A 23,287-nucleotide genomic window follows, 5' to 3' on the forward strand; every position below is an offset into this window, starting at 1 on the left:
AGCCTGTAACCAGCCCTACCCCTGCCGCCCAGCCTGTAACCAGCCCTCCCCCTGCCGCCCAGCCTGTAACCAGCCCTCCCCCTGCCTCCCAGCCTGTAACCAGCCCTCCCCCTGCCTCCCAGCCTGTAACCAGCCCTCCCCCTGCCTCCCAGCCTGTAACCAGCCCTCCCCCTGCCTCCCAGCCTGTAACCAGCCCTCCCCCTGCCTCCCAGCCTGTAACCAGCCCTCCCCCTGCCTCCCAGCCTGTAACCAGCCCTCCCCCTGCCTCCCAGCCTGTAACCAGCCCTCCCCCTGCCTCCCAGCCTGTAACCAGCCCTCCCCCTGCCTCCCAGCCTGTAACCAGCCCTCCCCCTGCCTACCTGTTCTTACCGCCCTCCCCTGTCTTTCCAACCTCCCCTCTCCCCTGATGGTCACCTACATCCCCCTTTAGAGTGTAAGCTATTGCAAGCAGGGCCCTCTCTCTTGTGCACAGAATTATGTAACTTTCGGGCTGTAAATTGATATATAGGTAATTTTGTTGTCTGCTCTATCTCCTATGAACGGTACTACAGAACCCTGGTGGTGCCATATACATAATAGGTGATAATAATAGAATTGTGTCCCCAGGCCGCAGGTGAAGAAGTGGGTGACAGTGAGGAGGTGACCAGTAGAAGTAAGAAGGAGCGGAAACTGACCAACCAGTTTAACTTCAGCGAGAGATCGTCACAGACCTTCAACAACCCCCTGAGAGTAAGTTCTGCCCACACTTCCTGCCCTCTGTAGAGGCTCTTCTGTGTCTGATATAATCCTGTCATCATCTGTCTGTGCCAGGAGAGAGCTTCTCAGACAGAACCACCCCCCCGAGCAACATTCTCTGCCACCGCAAGTCAGGTAAGTCACCATGCTACCGCGCAGCGCTTCACAGGCGCAGTGGGAGTGTACAAAGAGTATGGTGGTCGCTCACATCAACTTAATGACATTGCACAGTTGCTTGTAAAGGGCGGGCCCAGCGCTTATTCATATATTTGCAAATGTATGTAACCAATACCTGCAGTGTGAGTGTATGTCATCTGTGCAGTGCCCTCCAGCCCGCTGAGAGTGTACATGAGCAGTGCGGTGCCCTGCAGTCTTGCTGGGAGTATAGGCCATTAGTGCAGTGCTCTGCAGTCTTGCTGGGAGTATTGGCCATTAGTGCAGTGCTCTGCAGTCTTGCTGGGAGTATAGGCCATTAGTGCGGTGCTCTGCAGTCTTGCTGGGACTACAGGCCATTAGTGCAGTGCTCTGCAGTCTTGCTGGGAGTATAGGCCATTAGTGCAGTGCTCTGCAGTCTTGCTGGGAGTATTGGCCATTAGTGCGGTGCTCTGCAGTCTTGCTGGGAGTATAGGGCATTAGTGCGGTGCTCTGCAGTCTTGCTGGGACTACAGGCCATTAGTGCAGTGCTCTGCAGTCTTGCTGGGAGTATTGGCCATTAGTGCGGTGCTCTGCAGTCTTGCTGGGAGTATAGGCCATTAGTGCGGTGCTCTGCAGTCTTGCTGGGAGTATAGGCCATTAGTGCGGTGCTCTGCAGTCTTGCTGGGAGTATAGGCCATTAGTGCGGTGCTCTGCAGTCTTGCTGGGAGTATAGGCCATTAGTGCGGTGCTCTGCAGTCGTGCTGGGAGTATAGGGCATTAGTGCGGTGCTCTGCAGTCTTGCTGGGAGTATAGGGCATTAGTGCAGTGCTCTGCAGTCTTGCTGGGAGTATAGGCCATTAGTGCGGTGCTCTGCAGTCTTGCTGGGAGTATAGGCCATTAGTGCAGTGCTCTGCAGTCTTGCTGGGAGTATAGGCCATTAGTGCGGTGCTCTGCAGTCTTGTTGGAAGTATAGGGCATTAGTGCGGTGCTCTGCAGTCTTGCTGGGAGTATAGGCCATTAGTGCGGTGCTCTGCAGTCTTGCTGGGAGTATACGCCATTAGTGCGGTGCTCTGCAGTCTTGCTGGGAGTATAGGGCATTACTGCGGTGCTCTGCAGTCTTGCTGGGAGTATAGGCCATTAGTGCGGTGCTCTGCAGTCTTGTTGGGAGTATAGGCCATTAGTGCGATGCTCTGCAGTCTTGCTGGGAGTATAGGCCATTAGTGCGGTGCTCTGCAGTCTTGCTGGGAGTATAGGCCATTAGTGCGGTGCTCTGCAGTCTTGCTGGGAGTATAGGCCATTAGTGCGGTGCTCTGCAGTCTTGCTGGGAGTATAGGCCATTAGTGCGGTGCTCTGCAGTCTTGCTGGGAGTATAGGCCATTAGTGCGGTGCTCTGCAGTCTTGCTGGGAGTATAGGGCATTAGTGCGCTGCTCTGCAGTCTTGCTGGGAGTATAGGCCATTAGTGCGGTGCTCTGCAGTCTTGCTGGAAGTATAGGGCATTAGTGCGGTGCTCTGCAGTCTTGCTGGGAGTATAGGCCATTAGTGCAGTGCTCTGCAGTCTTGCTTGGAGTATAGGGCATTATTGCGGTGCTCTGCAGTCTTGTTGGGAGTATAGGCCATTAGTGCGGTGCTCTGCAGTCTTGCTGGGAGTATAGGCCATTAGTGCGATGCTCTTCAGTCTTGCTGGGAGTATAGGCCATTAGTGCGGTGCTCTGCAGTCTTGCTGGGAGTATAGGCCATTAGTGCGGTGCTCTGCAGTCTTGCTGGGAGTATACGCCATTAGTGCGGTGCTCTGCAGTCTTGTTGGAAGTATAGGCCATTAGTGCGGTGCTCTGCAGTCTTGCTGGGAGTATAGGCCATGAGTGCGGTGCTCTGCAGTCTTGCTGGGAGTATACGCCATTAGTGCGGTGCTCTGCAGTCTTGTTGGAAGTATAGGCCATTAGTGCGGTGCTCTGCAGTCTTGTTGGAAGTACTGGCCATTAGTGCGGTGCTCTGCAGTCTTGCTGGGAGTATAGGGCATTAGTGCGGTGCTCTGCAGTCTTGCTGGGAGTATAGGCCATTAGTGCGGTGCTCTGCAGTCTTGCTGGGAGTATAGGCCATTAGTGCGATGCTCTGCAGTCTTGCTGGGAGTATAGGCCATTAGTGCGGTGCTCTGCAGTCTTGCTGGAAGTATAGGCCATTAATGCGGTACTCTGCAGTCTTGCTGGGAGTATAGGCCATTAGTGCGGTGCTCTGCAGTCTTGCTGGAAGTATAGGCCATTAGTGCGGTGCTCTGCAGTCTTGTTGGAAGTATAGGCCATTAGTGCGGTGCTCTGCAGTCTTGCTGGGAGTATAGGCCATGAGTGCGGTGCTCTGCAGTCTTGCTGGGAGTATAGGCCATGAGTGCGGTGCTCTGCAGTCTTGCTGGGAGTATAGGCCATTAGTGCGGTGCTCTGCAGTCTTGCTGGGAGTATAGGCCATTAGTGCGGTGCTCTGCAGTCTTGCTGGGAGTATAGGCCATTAGTGCGGTGCTCCGCAGTCTTGCTGGGAGTATAGGGCATTAGTGCGGTGCTCCGCAGTCTTGCTGGGAGTATAGGCCATTAGTGCGGTGCTCCGCAGTCTTGCTGGAAGTATAGGCCATTAGTGTGGTGCTCCGCAGTCTTGTTGGAAGTATAGGCCATTAGTGCGGTGCTCCGCAGTCTTGTTGGAAGTATAGGGCATTAGTGCAGTGCTCTGCAGTCTTGCTGGGAGTATAGGACATTAGTGCAGTGCTCTGCAGTCTTGCTGGGAGTATATGGCATTAGTGCAGTGCTCTGCAGTCTTGCTGGAAGTATAGGCCATTAGTGCAGTGCTCTGCAGTCTTGCTGGGAGTATAGGCCATTAGTGCGGTGCTCTGCAGTCTTGCTGGGACTACAGGCCATTAGTGCGGTGCTCTGCAGTCTTGCTGGAAGTATAGGCCATTAGTGCAGTGCTCTGCAGTCTTGCTGGAAGTATAGGCCATTAGTGCGGTGCTCTGCTGTCTTGCTGGGAGTATAGGGCATTAGTGCGGTGCTCTGCAGTCTTTCTGGGAATATAGGCCATTAGTGCGGTGCTCTACAGTCTTGTTGGAAGTATAGGCCATTAGTACGGTGCTCTGCAGTCTTGTTGGAAGTATAGGCCATTAGTGCGGTGCTCTGCAGTCTTGTTGGAAGTATAGGCCATTAGTGCGGTGCTCTGCAGGCTTGTTGGGAGTATAGGCCATTAGTGCGGTGCTCTGCAGTCTTGTTGGAAGTATAGGCCATTAGTGCGGTGCTCTGCAGTCTTGCTGGGAGTATAGGCCATTAGTGCGGTGCTCTGCAGTCTTGCTGGAAGTATAGGCCATTAGTGCGGTGCTCTGCTGTCTTGCTGGGAGTATAGGGCATTAGTGCGGTGCTCTGCAGTCTTGCTGGGAGTATAGGCCATTAGTGCGGTGCTCTGCAGTCTTGCTGGAAATGTAGGCCATTAGTGCGATGCTCTGCAGTCTTGCTGGAAGTATAGGGCATTAGTGCGGTGCTCTGCAGTCTTGCTGGAAGTATAGGCCATTAGTGCGGTGCTCAGCAGTCTTGCTGGGAGTTTAGGCCATTAGTGCGGTGCTCTGCAGTCTTGTTGGAAGTATAGGCCATTAGTGCGGTGCTCTGCAGTCTTGCTGGGAGTATAGGCCATTAGTGCGGTGCTCTGCAGTCTTGTTGGAAGTATAGGCCATTAGTGCGGTGCTCTGCAGTCTTGCTGGGAGTATAGGCCATTAGTGCGGTGCTCAGCAGTCTTGCTGGGAGTATAGGCCATTAGTGCGGTGCTCTGCAGTCTTGCTGGGAGTATAGGCCATTAGTGCGGTGCTCTGCCGTCTTGCTGGGAGTATAGGCCATTAGTGCGGTGCTCTGCCGTCTTGCTGGAAGTATAGGCCATTAGTGCGGTGCTCTGCAGTCTTGCTGGGAGTATAGGGCATTAGTGCGGTGCTCTGCAGTCTTGCTGGGAGTATAGGCCATTAGTGCGGTGTTCTGCAGTCTTGCTGGGAGTATAGGCCATTAGTGCGGTGCTCTGCAGTCTTGCTGGGAGTATAGGCCATTAGTGCGGTGCTCTGCAGTCTTGCTGGGAGTATAGGCCATTAGTGCGGTGCTCTGCAGTCTTGTTGGAAGTATAGGCCATTAGTGCGATGCTCTGCAGTCTTGTTGGAAGTATAGGCCATTAGTGCGATGCTCTGCAGTCTTGCTGGGAGTATAGGCCATTAGTGCAGTCAGTGCTCTGCAGTCTTGCTGGGATTATAGGCCATTAGTGCGGTGCTCTGCAGTCTTGCTGGGAGTATAGGGCATTAGTGCGGTGCTCTGCAGTCTTGCTGGGAGTATAGGCCATTAGTGCGGTGCTTTGCAGTCTTGCTGGGAGTATAGGCCATTAGTGCGGTGCTCTGCAGTCTTGTTGGAAGTATAGGCCATTAGTGCGGTGCTCTGCAGTCTTGCTGGAAGTATAGGCCATTAGTGCGGTGCTCCGCAGTCTTGCTGGGAGTATAGGCCATTAGTGCGGTGCTCCGCAGTCTTGTTGGAAGTATAGGCCATTAGTGCGGTGCTCCGCAGTCTTGTTGGAAGTGTAGGCCATTAGTGCGGTGCTCAGCAGTCTTGCTGGGAGTATAGGCCATTAGTGCGGTGCTCTGCAGTCTTGCCGGGAGTATAGGCCATTAGTGCGGTGCTCTGCCGTCTTGCTGGGAGTATAGGCCATTAGTGCGGTGCTCTGCCGTCTTGCTGGAAGTATAGGCCATTAGTGCGGTGCTCTGCAGTCTTGCTGGGAGTATAGGGCATTAGTGCGGTGCTCTGCAGTCTTGCTGGGAGTATAGGGCATTAGTGCGGTGTTCTGCAGTCTTGCTGGGAGTATAGGCCATTAGTGCGGTGCTCTGCAGTCTTGCTGGGAGTATAGGCCATTAGTGCGGTGCTCTGCAGTCTTGTTGGAAGTATAGGCCATTAGTGCGATGCTCTGCAGTCTTGTTGGAAGTATAGGCCATTAGTGCGATGCTCTGCAGTCTTGCTGGGAGTATAGGCCATTAGTGCAGTCAGTGCTCTGCAGTCTTGCTGGGAGTATAGGCCATTAGTGCGGTGCTCTGCAGTCTTGCTGGGAGTATAGGGCATTAGTGCGGTGCTCTGCAGTCTTGCTGGGAGTATAGGCCATTAGTGCGGTGCTTTGCAGTCTTGCTGGGAGTATAGGCCATTAGTGCGGTGCTCTGCAGTCTTGTTGGAAGTATAGGCCATTAGTGCGGTGCTCTGCAGTCTTGTTGGAAGTATAGGCCATTAGTGCGGTGCTCCGCAGTCTTGTTGGAAGTGTAGGCCATTAGTGCGGTGCTCCGCAGTCTTGTTGGAAGTATAGGCCATTAGTGCGGTGCTCTGCAGTCTTGCTGGGAGTATAGGCCATTAGTGCGGTGCTCCGCAGTCTTGCTGGGAGTATAGGGCATTAGTGCGGTGCTCTGCAGTCTTGTTGGAAGTATAGGCCATTAGTGCGGTGCTCTGCAGTCTTGCTGGGAGTATAGGGCATTAGTGCGGTGCTCTGCAGTCTTGCTGGGAGTATAGGCCATTAGTGCGGTGTTCTGCAGTCTTGCTGGGAGTATAGGCCATTAGTGCGGTGCTCTGCAGTCTTGCTGGGAGTATAGGCCATTAGTGCGGTGCTCTGCAGTCTTGCTGGGAGTATAGGCCATTAGTGCGGTGCTCTGCAGTCTTGTTGGAAGTATAGGCCATTAGTGCGATGCTCTGCAGTCTTGTTGGAAGTATAGGCCATTAGTGCGATGCTCTGCAGTCTTGCTGGGAGTATAGGCCATTAGTGCAGTCAGTGCTCTGCAGTCTTGCTGGGAGTATAGGCCATTAGTGCGGTGCTCTGCAGTCTTGCTGGGAGTATAGGGCATTAGTGCGGTGCTCTGCAGTCTTGCTGGGAGTATAGGGCATTAGTGCGGTGCTCTGCAGTCTTGCTGGGAGTATAGGGCATTAGTGCGGTGCTCTGCAGTTTTGCAGGGCGTATACATTGTGTCTGTTATTATTACTAGCACTGTGTAATAACATTGCTCTGTCTCACAGTGGGATATATATGATGCTTACATAGAGGAGCTACAGAAACAGGAGAAGCTGAAAGAGAAGCACAAGGCTCCGGTCTCTAAGAAGGATGAGGAATTCCATTCCCGACCGAAGCTTCTCATCTCTGAGTTTCAGGTGACGCCCTCTACATTTATGCTATTCCCAGCCAGCGTTGTTACTCATTTCCTAGAAATCAGAGGAATAAAGGATTTTACATTGTTTAGTAATGGCTACAGGTCATATATAATGAGAGCCTCTTCCTATACCACCGTCCTCACCACGGGCCCCCAGCACTAGCTGCCCTGGTCATATACAGTAATCCACGTTTATATCCCGGTCTGTCAGCAGTGAGGATCGTCCTATCCCCCCGCCCTCACCACGAGCCCCCAGCACTAGCTGTCCTGGTCATATACAGCAATCCATGTTTTTATCCCGGTCTGCCGGCAGTGAGAGGATCGTCCTATTCCCCCGCCCTCACCACGAGCCCTCAGCAATAGCTGCCCTGGTCATATGCAGCAATCTACGTTTATATCCCGCTCTGCCGGCAGTGAGAGGATCTTCCTATACCGCCGTCCTCACCACGAGCCCCCAGCAATAGCTGCCCTGGTCATATACAGTAATCCATGTTTATATCCCGCTCTGCTGACAGTGAGAGGATCTTTGTATCCCGCTGCCCTCACCACGAGCCCCCAGCACTAGCTGTCCTGGTCATATACAGAAATCCACGTTTATATCCCGGTCTGCCGGCAGTAAGAGGATATTCCTATCCCGCCGCCCTCACCACGAGCCCCCAGCACTAGCTGCCCTGGTCATATACAGTAATCCACGTTTATATCCCGCTTTGTCGGCAGTGAGAGGATCTTCCTATCCTGCTGTCCTCACCACGAGCCCCCGGCACTAGCTGCCCTCACCTCGAGCCCCCGGCACTAGCTGCCCTGGTCATATACAGCAATCCACGTTTATATCCCGCTCTGCTGACAGTGGGAGGATCTTCGTATCCCGCTGCCCTCACCACGAGCCCCCAGCAATAGCTGCCCTCACCACGAGCCCCCAGCACTAGCTGCCCTGGTCATATACAGTAATCCACGTTTATATCCCGGTCTGCCGGCAGTGAGAGGATATTCCTATCCCGCCGCCCTCACCACGAGCCCCCAGCACTAGCTGCCCTGGTCATATACAGTAATCCACGTTTATATCCCGCTTTGTCGGCAGTGAGAGGATCTTCCTATCCTGCTGTCCTCACCGCGAGCCCCCTGCACTAGCTGCCCTGGTCATATACAGTAATCCACGTTTATATCCCGCTCTGCTGACAGTGGGAGGATCTTCGTATCCCGCTGCCCTCACCACGAGCCCCCAGGAACAGAGAAAGTAAACACCCTTAGCTACTGGGTATCGCGGCCATCAGCCCTCACCTCGCCCTGTAATGTAGGGGATGAGGAATGCTGCGGGGTGAAGCTCTCCATGCTCCCGGCATTGCCGGTTTATATAACTGATTCTCCTATAGATCTACAGTAGTAGTAGTTTCCTTAAATGTGGTGCTGGGTCCGGTGTGGCCAGCGGCTTTATAGTCTGTGCTGAGGTTACGTTCTGTGCGGTCAGCGTCCTGTCTCACCTGGTAAAGTGAATTGTTTCTCCCTATTATTATGGAGCAGAGTGATGACATCAGCAAGGTGGCAAAGTCCAGTAAAATAGTGGAGCGGATGGTGAATCAGAACACGTTCGATGACATTACACAAGGTACGACGATAAATAGTCATTTTCTGCACTGCTCCCGCGTGTTTCCTATCACAGCTGCAGGCCCGGTGGCAGGTCCCTCGTGGTCACACGATGATCCTCTCCATAGCGAGCGCCATGTGTCTGCGGTTCTTGTCTAGATTGGAGAAGAGCCGGGATTGGGACTAGAACCTGCTCTATAAAGTGTTAGGAGTCGGCTGAGCTCCAATACTACTGCACCAACAGCCCCTGCAGCCTGTGTAATCTTTCCTCCCTCTTTGGGATTTATATTGTATTTTATTTTATTTCTAGATTTCAAATACTTTGAGGACGTGGCTGATGAGTTCAGAGACCAGAATGGAACTTTGCTGCCTTTGTGGAAGTTCCAGTATGACAAAGCCAAACGTCTGGCAGTGACTGCCCTCTGCTGGTGAGTGTCGGGATTACAGAGCAGGGGTTTGGTGTGAATGACAAAAAAGAGGAATACAGGTGCACACCTCCAAATTACTAATTATATATAATATAACACATTTTGCAATAGAATTTCGCAAAATAATTAATTAGAGTTTTTGGCATAATCATGGCCATGGTTATGGGCCTACCCACCGCGTTTGGTGTGAATGTTCTCGGGTAATGAATGTTCTCAGACGGGATGTACAGAAGAAATAGGTCTAATCTCTTCTCACTACATGGCACCTGGAAGCCTAGGTGAGGGGATCCAATTTGTATATTCCCTACCTAAGAACACTTCCAGGAGATCCCGGGATGATGTTGCACTTTACTGCCAGGGACTCCCCATGATGCTCCAGCTGCTGCTGGTCGGCGTTAACTTCATAGTGGATACAAATCCCCCCAGATTACCAGGGATAATGTTCAGATTTATTCTTTGTACATTTACTATTTGCAATGTAAGCAGGGCTTACATTCCCATCTGCAGTACCTCTACCCCATACACTGCCCGGCACTGGTGCTTACATTACCAACTGCAGTACCTCTACCCCATGCACTGCTCGGCACCGGGGCTTACATTCCCATCTGCAGTACCTCTACCCCATGCACTGCTCGGCACCGGGGCTTACATTCCCATCTGCAGTACCTCTACCACATGCACTGCTCGGCACCGGTGCTTACATTCCCATCTGCAGTACCTCTACCCCATGCACTGCTCGGCACCGGGGCTTACATTCCCATCTGCAGTACCTCTATCCCATGCACTGCTCGGCATCGGGGCTTACATTCCCATCTGCAGTACCTCTACACCATGCAATGCCCGGCACTGGTGCTTACATTACCAACTGCAGTACCTCTACCCCATACACTGCCTGGCACCGGGGCCTACATTCCCATCTGCAGTATCTCTACCCCATACACTGCCTGGCACCGGGGCCTACATTCCCATCTGCAGTACCTCTACCCCATGCACTGCCCGGCACCGGTGCTTACATTACCAACTGCAGTACCTCTACCCCATACACTGCCCGGCACCGGGGCTTACATTCCCATCTGCAGTGCCTCTACCCTATGCACTGTCTGGCATCGGGGCTTACATTCCCATCTGCAGTACCTCTACCCCATGCACTGCCCGGCACCGGTGCTTACATTCCCATCTGCAGTACCTCTACCCCATACACTGCCCGGCACCGGTGCTTACATTCCCATCTGCAGTACCTCTACCCCATGCACTGCCCGGCACCGGTGCTTACATTCCCATCTGCAGTACCTCTACCCCATGCAATGCCCGGCACCGGGGCTTACATTCCCATCTGCAGTACCTCTACCCCATACACTGCCCGGCACCGGGGCTTACATTCCCATCTGTAGTACCTCTACCCCATGCACTGCCCGGCACCGGGGGTTATTTCCTTCCCAGCTGCAGTACCTTTACCCCATGCACTGCCCGGCACCGGTGCTTACATTCCCATCTGCAGTACCTCTACCCCATGCACTGCCCGGCACCGAGGTTATTTCCTTCCCATCTGCAGTACCTCTACCCCATGCACTGCCCGGCACCGAGGTTATTTCCTTCCCATCTGCAGTACCTCTACCCCATACACTGCCCGGCACTGGGGCTTACATTCCCATCTGCAGTACCTCTACCCCATGCACTGCTCGGCACCGGGGGTTATTTCCTTCCCAGCTGCAGTACCTCTACCCCATGCACTGCCCGGCACCGATGCTTACATTCCCAGCTGCAGTACCTCTACCCCATGCACTGCCCGGCTCCGGTGTTTACATTCCCATCTGCAGTACCTCTACCCCATGCAATGCCCGGCACCGGGGCTTACATTCCCATCTGCAGTACCTCTACCCCATACACTGCCCGGCACTGGGGCTTACATTCCCATCTGTAGTACCTCTACCCCATGCACTGCAAGGCACCGGGGCTTACATTCCCATCTGCAGTACCTCTACCCCATGCACTGCCCGGCAGCGGTGCTTACATTCCCATCTGCAGTACCTCTACCCCATGCACTGCCCGGCACCGGGGGTTATTTCCTTCCCAGCTGCAGTACTTTTACCCCATGCACTGCCCGGCACCGGTGCTTACATTCCCATCTGCAGTACCTCTACCCCATACACTGCTCGGCACCGGGGGTTATTTCCTTCCCATCTGCAGTACCTCTACCCCATGCACTGCCCGGCACCGAGGTTATTTCCTTCCCAGCTGCAGTACCTCTACCCCATGCACTGCTCGGCACCGGGGGTTATTTCCTTCCCAGCTGCAGTACCTCTACCCCATACACTGCCCGGCACCGGGGCTTACATTCCCATCTGAAGTACCTCTACCCGATGCACTGCTCGGCACCGGGGCTTACATTCCCATCTGCAGTACGTCTACCCCATGCACTGCCCGGCACCGAGGTTATTTCCTTCCCAGCTGCAGTACCTCTACCCCATGCACTGCCCAGCACCGGGGCTTGCATTCCCATCTGCAGTACCTCTACCCCATGCACTGCCCGGCACCGGGGCTTGTATTCCCATCTGCAGTACCTCTACCCAATGCGCTGCCCGGCACCTTGGTTATTTCCTTCCCAGCTGCAGTACCTCTACCCCATGCACTGCCCGGCACCGGTGCTTACATTCCCATCTGCAGTACCTCTACCCCATGCACTGCCCGGCACCGGAGGTTATTTCCTTCCCAGCTGCAGTACCTTTACCCCATGCACTGCCCGGCACCGGTGCTTACATTCCCATCTGCAGTACCTCTACCCCATACACTGCTCGGCACCGGGGGTTATTTCCTTCCCATCTGCAGTACCTCTACCCCATGCACTGCCCGGCACCGAGGTTATTTCCTTCCCAGCTGCAGTACCTCTACCCCATGCACTGCTCGGCACCGGGGGTTATTTCCTTCCCAGCTGCAGTACCTCTACCCCATACACTGCCCGGCACCGGGGCTTACATTCCCATCTGAAGTACCTCTACCCGATGCACTGCTCGGCACCGGGGCTTACATTCCCATCTGCAGTACGTCTACCCCATGCACTGCCCGGCACCGAGGTTATTTCCTTCCCAGCTGCAGTACCTCTACCCCATGCACTGCCCGGCACCGGGGCTTGCATTCCCATCTGCAGTACCTCTACCCCATGCACTGCCCGGCACCGGGGCTTGTATTCCCATCTGCAGTACCTCTACCCAATGCGCTGCCCGGCACCTTGGTTATTTCCTTCCCAGCTGCAGTACCTCTACCCCATGCACTGCCCGGCACCGGTGCTTACATTCCCATCTGCAGTACCTCTACCCCATGCACTGCCCGGCACCGAGGTTATTTCCTTCCCATCTGCAGTACCTCTACCCCATACACTGCCCGGCACTGGGGCTTACATTCCCATCTGCAGTACCTCTACCCCATGGACTGCTCGGCACCGGGGGTTATTTCCTTCCCAGCTGCAGTACCTCTACCCCATGCACTGCCCGGCACCGGTGCTTACATTCCCATCTGCAGTACCTCTACCCCATGCAATGCCCGGCACCGGGGCTTACATTCCCATCTGCAGTACCTCTACCCCATACACTGCCCGGCACTGGGGCTTACATTCCCATCTGTAGTACCTCTACCCCATGCACTTCAAGGCACCGGGGCTTACATTCCCATCTGCAGTACCTCTACCCCATGCACTGCCCGGCACCGGTGCTTACATTCCCATCTGCAGTACCTCTACCCCATACACTGCTCGGCACCGGGGGTTATTTCCTTCCCATCTGCAGTACCTCTACCCCATGCACTGCCCGGCACCGAGGTTATTTCCTTCCCAGCTGCAGTACCTCTACCCCATGCACTGCTCGGCACCGGGGGTTATTTCCTTCCCAGCTGCAGTACCTCTACCCCATACACTGCCCGGCACCGGGGCTTACATTCCCATCTGAAGTACCTCTACCCGATGCACTGCTCGGCACCGGGGCTTACATTCCCATCTGCAGTACGTCTACCCCATGCACTGCCCGGCACCGAGGTTATTTCCTTCCCAGCTGCAGTACCTCTACCACATGCACTGCCCGGCTCCGGGGCTTGCATTCCCATCTGCAGTACCTCTACCCCATGCACTGCCCGGCACCGAGGTTATTTCCTTCCCAGCTGCAGTACCTCTACCCCATGCACTACCCGGCACCGGTGCTTACATTCCCATCTGCAGTACCTCTACCCCATGCACTGCCCAGCACCAAGGGTTATTTCCTTCCCAGCTGCAGTACCTCTACCCCATGCACTGCCCGGCACCGGGGGTTATTTCCTTCCCAGCTGCAGTACCTCTACCCCATGCACTGCCCGGCACCGAGGTTATTTCCTTCCCAGCTGCAGTACCTCTACCCCATACACTGCCCGGCACTGGGGCTTACATTCCCATCTGCAGTACCTCTACCCCATGCACTGCCCGGCACCGGGGGTTATTTCCTTCCCAGCTGCAGTACCTCTACCCCATGCACTGCCTGGCACCGGGGGTTATTTCCTTCCCAGCTGCAGTACCTCTGCCCCATGCTCTGCCCGGCACCGGGGCTTACATTCCCATTTGCATTACCTCTACCCCATACACTGCCCGGCACTGGGGCTTACATTCCCATCTGCAGTACCTCTACCCCATGCACTGCCCGGCACCGGGGGTTATTTCCTTCCCAGCTGCAGTACCTCTACCCCATGCACTGCCTGGCACCGGGGGTTATTTCCTTCCCAGCTGCAGTACCTCTACCCCATGCTCTGCCCGGCACCGGGGCTTACATTCCCATCTGCAGTACCTCTACCCCATGCACTGCCCAGCACCAAGGGTTATTTCCTTCCCAGCTGCAGTACCTCTACCCCATGCACTGCCCGACACCGGGGGTTATTTCCTTCCCAGCTGCAGTACCTCTACCCCATGCACTGCCCGCTACCCGGGGTTATTTCCTTCCCAGCTGCAGTACCTCTACCCCATACACTGCTCGGCACCGGGGGTTATTTCCTTCCCAGCTGCAGTACCTCTACCCCATGCACTGCCCGGCACCTGGGGTTATTTCCTTCCCAGCTGCTGTACCTCTACCCCATGCACTGCCCGGCACCTGGGGTTATTTCCTTCCCAGCTGCAGTACCTCTACCCCATACACTGCTCGGCACCGGGGGTTATTTCCTTCCCAGCTGCAGTACCTCTACCCATGCACTGCCCGGCACCGAGGTTATTTCCTTCCCAGCTGCAATACCTCTACCCCATACACTGCCCGGCACTGGGGCTTACATTCCCATCTGCAGTACCTCTACCCCATGCACTGCCCGGCACCGGGGGTTATTTCCTTCCCAGCTGCAGTACCTCTACCCCATGCACTGCCCGGCACCGGGGGTTATTTCCTTCCCAGCGGCAGTACCTCTACCCCATGCACTGCCCGGCACCGGTGCTTACATTCCCATCTGCAGTACCTCTACCCCATGCACTGCCCCGAACCGGGGCTTACATTCCCATCTGCAGTACCTCTACCCCATGCACTGCCCGGCACCGGGGGTTATTTCCTTCCCAGCTGCAGTACCTCTACCCCATACACTGCCCGGCACCTGGGGTTATTTCCTTCCCAGCTGCAGTACCTCTACCCCATACACTGCCCGGCACCTGGGGTTATTTCCTTCCCAGCTGCAGTACCTCTACCCCATGCACTGCCCGGCACCGGGGGTTATTTCCTTCCCAGCTGCAGTACCTCTACCCCATGCACTGCCCGGCACCGAGGTTATTTCCTTCCCAGCTGCAGTACCTCTACCCCATACACTGCCCGGCACTGGGGCTTACATTCCCATCTGCAGTACCTCTACCCCATGCACTGCCCGGCACCGGGGGTTATTTCCTTCCCAGCTGCAGTACCTCTACCCCATGCACTGCCTGGCACCGGGGGGTTATTTCCTTCCCAGCTGCAGTACCTCTACCCCATACACTGCCCGGCACCGGGGGTTATTTCCTTCCCAGCTGCAGTACCTCTACCCCATGCACTGCCCGGCACCGGGGCTTACATTCCCATCTGCAGTGCCTCTACCACATGCACTGCCCGGCACCGGGGGTTATTTCCTTCCCAGCTGCAGTACCTCTACCCCATGCACTGCTCGGCACCGGGGGTTAGTTCCTTCCCAGCTGCAGTACCTCTACCCCATGCACTGCTCGGCAACGGGGGTTATTTCCTTCCCAGCTGCAGTACCTCTACCCCATGCACTGCCCGGCAACGGGGGTTATTTCCTTCCCAGTTGCAGTACCTCTACCCCATGCACTACCCGGCACCGGGGTTTATTTCCTTCTCAGCTGCAGTACCTCTACCCCATACACTGCCCGGCACCGGGGGTTATTTCCTTCCCAGTTGCAGTACCTCTACCCCATGCACTGCCCGGCACCGGGGCTTACATTCCCATCTGCAGTACCTCTACCCCATGCACTGCTCGGCACCGGGGGTTATTTCCTTCCCAGCTGCAGCTCCCAGACATGACTTTTCCAGGGCTGCAGTTACTGTTTTAAACTAATGTAAGGCAGAAATGGGACCGGTCACATTTTGTTTACCTTCATTTTTAATAAATGTGATATTTCAGTCGGAGCTCACCCAATGTGACCTTGTCATTGATCAGTCACTGTATTTACAGCTCAGCAGCCTCCACTTATAAATAGTCCACATGGCCTTCACCAGTCAGTAAGACAGGGACTGACGTAAGGCAGTGTATATCTATATTACATAGGACAGGGGCTCTGTACTGTACATACAGGTAAGATGTAAGGCAGTGTATATCTGTATTACATAGCACAGGGACTCTGTACTGTACATGCAGGGACTGATGTAATGCAGTGCATGTCTGTATTACATAGCACAGGGGCTCTGTACTGTACATAAAGAGACTGACGTAAGGGAGTGTATATCTGTATTACATGGCTCAGGGGCTCTGTACTGTACATACAGGGACTGACGTAAGGCAGTGTATATCTGTATTACATAGCACATGGGCTCTACTGTACATACAGGTAAGATGTAAGGCAGTATATATCTGTATTACATTGCACGGGCTCTGTACTATACATAAAGAGACTGACGTAAGGCAGTGTATATCTGTATTACATAGCACAGGGGCTCTGTACTGTACATACAGGGACTGACGTAAGGCAGTGTATATCTGTATTACATAGCACAGGGGCACTGTACATACAGGGACCGACATAAGGCAGTGTATATCTGTATTACATCGCACAGGGGCTCTGAACTGTACATACAGGGACTGACGTAAGGGAGTGTATATCTGTATTACATGGCACAGGGGCTTTGTACTGTACATACAGGGACTGACGTAAGGGAGTGTATATCTGTATTACATACCACAGGGACTCTGTACTGTACATACAGGGACTGACGTACGGCAGTGCATATCTGTATTACATGGCACAGGGGCTTTGTACTGTACATACAGGGACTGACATAAGGCAGTGTATATCTGTATTACATAGCACAGGGGCTCTGTACTGTACATACAGGGACTGATGTAAGGCAGTATATATCTGTATTACATGCCACATGGGCTCTGTACTGCACATACAGGGACTGATGTAAGGCAGTATATATCTGTAATACATGGCACAGGAGCTCTGTACTGTACATACAGGGACTGACATAAGGCAGTGTATATCTATATTACGTGGCACAGGGGCTTTGTACTGTACATACAGAGACTGACGTAAGGCAGTGTATATCTGTATTACATAGCACAGGGGCTCTGTACTGCACATACAGGGACTGATGTAAGGCAGTATATATCTGTATTACATGGCACAGGGGCTCTGTACTGTACATACAGGGACTGATGTAAGACAGTATATATCTGTATTACATGGCACAGGGGCTCTGTACTGCACATACAGGGACTGATGTAAGGCAGTATATATCTGTATTACATGGCACAGGAGCTCTGTACTGTACATACAGGGACTGATGTAAGGCAGTATATATCTGTATTACATGGCACAGGGGCTCTGTACTGCACATACAGGGACTGATGTAAGGCAGTGTATATCTGTATTACATGGCACATGGGCTTTGTACTGTACATACAGGGACTGACATAAGGCAGTGTATATCTGTATTACATAGCACAGGGGCTCTGTACTGCGCATACAGGGACTGATGTAAGACAGTATATATCTGTATTACATGGCACAGGAGCTCTGTACTGTACATACAGGGACTGATGTAAGACAGTATATATCTGTATTACATGGCACAGGGGCTCTGTACTGCACATACAGGGACTGACATAAGGCAGTATATATCTGTATTACATTGCACGGGCTCTGTACTGTACATACAGGGACTGATGTAAGGCAGTGTATATCTGTATTACATGGCACAGGGGCTCTGTACTGTACATACAGGGACTGACATAAGGCAGTATATATCTGTATTACATGGCACAGGGGCTCTTTACTGCACATACAGGGACTGACGTAGGCTTGGACGCAATTGTCTTTTTTTTAATAAAATTATGCTTTTTCCGTATTGCACATGCATAAATTCCTCAGCATGTGTCCTTATGTATATTTGGTTGCATTTTGCGCGTAGAAGATTGCAGCGGGTAAGTGAGGGGGCATACAGGCGTCGGTCGAGTTACATCTTGATACTAATGCGCCCACAAGATACACACACATACTGTAAGTTTCTGTGTGCAGGCGGATCTCTTTGGGTACTTCATCTCTGGTGTAAAATATACATTTCTGTTGATGATGATCAGCAGCCATTTCTGATTGGCTGAAAGTCTTGATCTGGGCACATACACTACTGTTCTCTCCTGGTGTAACCCAGGCACATATACTACTGTTCTCTCCTGGTGTAACCCAGGCACATATACTACTGTTCTCTCCTGGTGTAACCCAGGCACATATACTACTGTTCTCTCCTGGTGTAACCCAGGCACATACACTACTGCTCTCTCCTGGTGTAACCCAGGCGCATATACTACTGTTCTCTCCTGGTGTAACCCAGGCACATACATTACTGTTCTCTACTGGTGTAACCCAGGCACATATACTACTGTTCTCTCCTGGTGTAACCCAGGCACATATACTACTGTTCTCTCCTGGTGTAACCCAGGCACATATACTACTGTTCTCTCCTGGTGTAACCCAGGCACATACACTACTGTTCTCTCCTGGTGTAACCCAGGCACATATACTACTGTTCTCTCCTGGTGTAACCCAGGCACATATACTACTGTTCTCTCCTGGTGTAACCCAGGCACATATACTACTGTTCTCTCCTGGTGTAACCCAGGCACATATACTACTGTTCTCTCCTGGTGTAACCCAGGCACATATATACTACTGTTCTCTCCTGGTGTAACCCAGGCACATATACTACTGTTCTCTCCTGGTGTAACCCAGGCACATATACTACTGTTCTCTCCTGGTGTAACCCAGGCACATATACTACTGTTCTCTCCTGGTGTAACCCAGGCACATACACTACTGTTCTCTCCTGGTGTAACCCAGGCACATATACTACTGTTCTCTCCTGGTGTAACCCAGGCACATACACTACTGCTCTCTCCTGGTGTAACCCAGGCACATATATTACTGTTCTCTCCTGGTGTAACCCAGGCACATACATTACTGTTCTCTCCTGGTGTAACCCAGGCACATATACTACTGTTCTCTCCTGGTGTAACCCAGGCACATATACTACTGTTCTCTCCTGGTGTTACCCAGGCACATATACTACTGTTCTCTCCTGGTGTAACCCAGGCACATACACTACTGTTCTCTCCTGGTGTAACCCAGGCACATATACTACTGTTCTCTCCTGGTGTAACCCAGGCACATACACTACTGTTCTCTCCTGGTGTAACCCAGGCACATACACTACTGTTCTCTCCTGGTGTAACCCAGGCACATATACTACTGTTCTCTCCTGGTGTAACCCAGGCGCATACACTACTGTTCTCTCCTGGTGTAACCCAGGCACATACACTACTGTTCTCTCCTGGTGTAACCCAGGCACATATACTACTGTTCTCTCCTGGTGTAACCCAGGCACATATACTACTACTCTCTCCTGGTTTAACCCAGGCGCATATACTACTGTTCTCTCCTGGTGTAACCCAGGCACATACACTACTGTTCTCTCCTGGTGTAACCCAGGCACATATACTACTGTTCTCTCCTGGTGTAACCCAGGCACATACACTACTGTTCTCTCCTGGTGTAACCCAGGCACATATACTACTGTTCTCTCCTGCTGTAACCCAGGCACATATACTACTGTTCTCTCCTGGTGTAACCCAGGCACATATACTACTGTTCTCTCCTGGTGTAACCCAGGCACATATACTACTGTTCTCTCCTGGTGTAACCCAGGCACATATACTACTGTTCTCTCCTGGTGTAACCCAGGCACATATACTACTGTTCTCTCCTGGTGTAACCCAGGCACATATACTACTGCTCTCTCCTGGTGTAACCCAGGCACATATATACTACTGTTCTCTCCTGGTGTAACCCAGGCGCATATACTACTGTTCTCTCCTGGTGTAACCCAGGCGCATACACTACTGTTCTCTCCCGGTGTAACCCAGGCGCATACACTACTGTTCTCTCCTGGTGTAACCCAGGCACATATATTACTGTTCTCTCCTGGTGTAACCCAGGCACATATACTACTGTTCTCTCCTGGTGTAACCCAGGAACATATACTACTGTTCTCTCCTGGTGTAACCCAGGCACATACACTACTGTTCTCTCCTGGTGTAACCCAGGCGCATATACTACTGTTCTCTCCTGGTGTAACACAGGCGCATATACTACTGTTCTCTCCTGGTGTAACACAGGCGCATACACTACTGTTCTCTCCTGGTGTAACCCAGGCACATACACTACTGTTCTCTCCCAGTGTAACCCAGGCACATACACTACTGTTCTCTCCTGGTGTAACCCAGGCACATATACTACTGTTCTCTCCTGGTGTAACACAGGCACATACACTACTGTTCTCTCCTGGTGTAACCCAGGCACATACACTACTGTTCTCTCCTGGTGTAACCCAGGCACATACACTACTGTTCTCTCCTGGTGTAACCCAGGCACATATACTACTGTTCTCTCCTGGTGTAACCCAGGCACATATACTACTGTTCTCTCCTGGTGTAACCCAGGCACATATACTACTGTTCTCTCCTGGTGTAACCCAGGCACATATACTACTGTTCTCTCCTGGTGTAACCCAGGCACATATATACTACTGTTCTCTCCTGGTGTAACCCAGGCACATATACTACTGTTCTCTCCTGGTGTAACCCAGGCACATATACTACTGTTCTCTCCTGGTGTAACCCAGGCACATATACTACTGTTCTCTCCTGGTGTAACCCAGGCACATACACTACTGTTCTCTCCTGGTGTAACCCAGGCACATATACTACTGTTCTCTCCTGGTGTAACCCAGGCACATACACTACTGCTCTCTCCTGGTGTAACCCAGGCACATATATTACTGTTCTCTCCTGGTGTAACCCAGGCACATACATTACTGTTCTCTCCTGGTGTAACCCAGGCACATATACTACTGTTCTCTCCTGGTGTAACCCAGGCACATATACTACTGTTCTCTCCTGGTGTTACCCAGGCACATATACTACTGTTCTCTCCTGGTGTAACCCAGGCACATACACTACTGTTCTCTCCTGGTGTAACCCAGGCACATATACTACTGTTCTCTCCTGGTGTAACCCAGGCACATACACTACTGTTCTCTCCTGGTGTAACCCAGGCACATACACTACTGTTCTCTCCTGGTGTAACCCAGGCACATATACTACTGTTCTCTCCTGGTGTAACCCAGGCGCATACACTACTGTTCTCTCCTGGTGTAACCCAGGCACATACACTACTGTTCTCTCCTGGTGTAACCCAGGCACATATACTACTGTTCTCTCCTGGTGTAACCCAGGCACATATACTACTACTCTCTCCTGGTTTAACCCAGGCGCATATACTACTGTTCTCTCCTGGTGTAACCCAGGCACATACACTACTGTTCTCTCCTGGTGTAACCCAGGCACATATACTACTGTTCTCTCCTGGTGTAACCCAGGCACATACACTACTGTTCTCTCCTGGTGTAACCCAGGCACATATACTACTGTTCTCTCCTGCTGTAACCCAGGCACATATACTACTGTTCTCTCCTGGTGTAACCCAGGCACATATACTACTGTTCTCTCCTGGTGTAACCCAGGCACATATACTACTGTTCTCTCCTGGTGTAACCCAGGCACATATACTACTGTTCTCTCCTGGTGTAACCCAGGCACATATACTACTGTTCTCTCCTGGTGTAACCCAGGCACATATACTACTGCTCTCTCCTGGTGTAACCCAGGCACATATATACTACTGTTCTCTCCTGGTGTAACCCAGGCGCATATACTACTGTTCTCTCCTGGTGTAACCCAGGCGCATACACTACTGTTCTCTCCCGGTGTAACCCAGGCGCATACACTACTGTTCTCTCCTGGTGTAACCCAGGCACATATATTACTGTTCTCTCCTGGTGTAACCCAGGCACATATACTACTGTTCTCTCCTGGTGTAACCCAGGAACATATACTACTGTTCTCTCCTGGTGTAACCCAGGCACATACACTACTGTTCTCTCCTGGTGTAACCCAGGCGCATATACTACTGTTCTCTCCTGGTGTAACACAGGCGCATATACTACTGTTCTCTCCTGGTGTAACACAGGCGCATACACTACTGTTCTCTCCTGGTGTAACCCAGGCACATACACTACTGTTCTCTCCCAGTGTAACCCAGGCACATACACTACTGTTCTCTCCTGGTGTAACCCAGGCACATATACTACTGTTCTCTCCTGGTGTAACACAGGCACATATACTACTGTTCTCTCCTGGTGTAACCCAGGCACATACACTACTGTTCTCTCCTGGTGTAACCCAGGCACATACATTACTGTTCTCTCCTGGTGTAACCCAGGCACATACACTACTGTTCTCTCCTGGTGTAACCCAGGCACATACACTACTGTTCTCTCCTGGTGTAACCCAGGCACATATACTACTGTTCTCTCCTGGTGTAACACAGGCACATATACTACTGTTCTCTCCTGGTGTAACACAGGCACATATACTACTGTTCTCTCCTGGTGTAACCCAGGCACATACACTACTGTTCTCTCCTGGTGTAACCCAGGCACATACACTACTGTTCTCTCCTGGTGTAACCCAGGCACATATACTACTGTTCTCTCCTGGTGTAACCCAGGCACATATACTACTGTTCTCTCCTGGTGTAACCCAGGCACATATACTACTGTTCTCTCCTGGTGTAACCCAGGCACATACACTACTGTTCTCTCCTGGTGTAACCCAGGCACATACACTACTGTTCTCTCCTGGTGTAACCCAGGCACATACACTACTGTTCTCTCCCGGTGTAACCCAGGCACATATACTACTGTTCTCTCCCGGTGTAACCCAGGCACATATACTACTGTTCTCTCCTGGTGTAACCCAGGCGCATATACTACTGTTCTCTCCTGGTGTAACCCAGGCGCATATACTACTGTTCTCTCCTGGTGTAACCCAGGCGCATATACTACTGTTCTCTCCTGGTGTAACCCAGGCGCATATACTACTGTTCTCTCCTGGTGTAACCCAGGCGCATACACTACTGTTCTCTCCCGGTGTAACCCAGGCGCATATACTACTGTTCTCTCCCGGTGTAACCCAGGCACATACACTACTGTTCTCTCCTGGTGTAACCCAGGCACATACACTACTGTTCTCTCCTGGTGTAACCCAGGCACATATACTACTGTTCTCTCCTGGTGTAACCCAGGCACATATACTACTGTTCTCTCCTGGTGTAACCCAGGCGCATATACTACTGTTCTCTCCTGGTGTAACCCAGACACATATACTACTGTTCCCTCCTGGTGTAACCCAGGCACATATACTACTGTTCCCTCCTGGTGTAACCCAGGCACATACACTACTGTTCTCTCCTGGTGTAACACAGGCACATATACTACTGTTCTCTCCTGGTGTAACCCAGGCACATATACTACTGTTCTCTCCTGGTGTAACCCAGGCACATATATTACTGTTCTCTCCTGGTGTAACCCAGGCGCATATACTACTGTTCTCTCCTGGTGTAACCCAGGCACATATACTACTGTTCCCTCC

General features: G+C 52.4%; 1 protein-coding gene across 2 annotated transcripts in view; it reads left to right on the forward strand.

Annotated features, from left to right (window-relative positions):
* The window catches only part of DNAI1 (dynein axonemal intermediate chain 1), a 385,067-nt gene that overhangs the window by 77,001 nt on the left and 284,779 nt on the right, over positions 1 to 23,287 (forward strand). For both annotated transcript variants that reach the window (XM_088461607.1, XM_088461608.1), the window contains 5 exons: positions 607 to 729; positions 811 to 870; positions 6,910 to 7,041; positions 8,559 to 8,643; positions 8,932 to 9,049. In XM_088461607.1, the coding sequence (XP_088317733.1) occupies positions 607 to 729; positions 811 to 870; positions 6,910 to 7,041; positions 8,559 to 8,643; positions 8,932 to 9,049 (518 nt within the window). The remainder of the gene's footprint in view (positions 1 to 606; positions 730 to 810; positions 871 to 6,909; positions 7,042 to 8,558; positions 8,644 to 8,931; positions 9,050 to 23,287) is intronic.

Source organism: Taudactylus pleione, unplaced genomic scaffold (assembly GCF_031769625.1).
Source record: "Taudactylus pleione unplaced genomic scaffold, aTauple2 ptg001078l, whole genome shotgun sequence".
Classification (NCBI taxonomy): domain Eukaryota; kingdom Metazoa; phylum Chordata; class Amphibia; order Anura; family Myobatrachidae; genus Taudactylus; species Taudactylus pleione.